At 43.5% G+C, this 977-nt stretch overlaps 1 protein-coding gene across 1 annotated transcript; it reads left to right on the forward strand.

The window, feature by feature from the left end:
• Window positions 1-152: 152 nt before the first annotated feature.
• On the forward strand, window positions 153-929 carry LOC107682650 (transcription factor IIIB 50 kDa subunit-like). Its single transcript, XM_016478826.1, has 2 exons — window positions 153-474; window positions 556-929. The coding sequence occupies exons 1-2, from the start codon at window positions 341-343 to the stop codon at window positions 752-754; spliced, it is 333 nt and encodes a 110-aa protein (XP_016334312.1). The 5' UTR covers window positions 153-340; the 3' UTR covers window positions 755-929.
• Window positions 930-977: the final 48 nt, after the last annotated feature.

The following is a 977-nucleotide window of genomic DNA, read 5'->3' on the forward strand; positions in this document are numbered from 1 at the left end:
CGTTATGTCGAGATCATGAGAAAATATTAAGTCGTGATCACGAGACAGCTTGCTGTCGTGTCCAGCAAGTGGATTTTTTTGGAAACAAAACTTTCTGGTATCCTAGTCTATGTCAGTGTTATTGTTGTGTGATTTTTATAGTATTATATTTTGAGTTACCCTTTGTTTTTATTTGTTTTTAATTTTAGTGTAAGTTTGAAGTTTATGTGCTTGCTTGCAAAGTCTCTTTGGGCGCGCTTACAACCACCCAAACTTCATCTACGTGACCTTAACCAGGAAAGAGATCTTGGGAGGCTGTTGCGTACTCTCCGTCTGTCGCCAGTGCAACTGGCCTGTTGCCATGGGAACCATTGGTTACCTGTTGGGAGTGGAAAATACGACATTGGGCGCCGTTTATCGAGAGTTTACAAAGGCTCTGAACATTGAGATCAGCACTATCGGCATCATGGACATGCTGGAAAGCTTCTGCTATGAGTATGTCTTACACTTTTATGACTTGCACAATGTGTTATTTGATGTAAAAGTCAGATTGTTAACTTTCTGTGTTTTTTGTAGTTTCAAACTGGGTCCTCAACAGATAGAGGTGTTTGCTGAACGCCCCCAACGGCTGGTGGACAGGACATCTGCTTTGATTGAACTAGCCGCTGATGCCTGGATAGTGACGGGCCGCCAGCCTTTGCCCCTCCTCATGGCAGCGGTGTATTTGGCCTGGCAGTCACTAAATCCTATGGTGAGTGACGGAATATTTTCGTAATTGTCATTAAGTGACTAACACTGAAAGTGAGACATTTGTGGTCCAGATAGCACACATACATCTGCAAGTTGTCCGTTAAAGATCGATTCATCTGGAAAGCATCTTTTGTTTACACGCATCTTACAGACGTCTGTAAGATGTCAGATTTATGCACATTCCAAATCATAAACACCTTAAAGTGTGGTGAGCGCACTGGCGCCACTGTCCTGTGGCTGCCGTCGCA

Source organism: Sinocyclocheilus anshuiensis, unplaced genomic scaffold, assembly GCF_001515605.1.
Source record: "Sinocyclocheilus anshuiensis isolate Anshui unplaced genomic scaffold, SAMN03320099.WGS_v1.1 C32435070, whole genome shotgun sequence".
NCBI classification, from domain to species: Eukaryota; Metazoa; Chordata; class Actinopteri; order Cypriniformes; family Cyprinidae; genus Sinocyclocheilus; species Sinocyclocheilus anshuiensis.

What these genes read in the sequence shown, in the direction of transcription:
- LOC107682650 (XM_016478826.1), top strand. Translation starts at nt 341, where the DNA reads ATGGGAACCATTGGTTACCTGTTGGGAGTGGAAAATACGACATTGGGC. An exon ending in CTGGAAAGCTTCTGCTATGA is followed by an intron (nt 475 to 555) that starts GTATGTCTTACA and finishes TGTTTTTTGTAG; the next exon opens with TTTCAAACTGGGTCCTCAAC.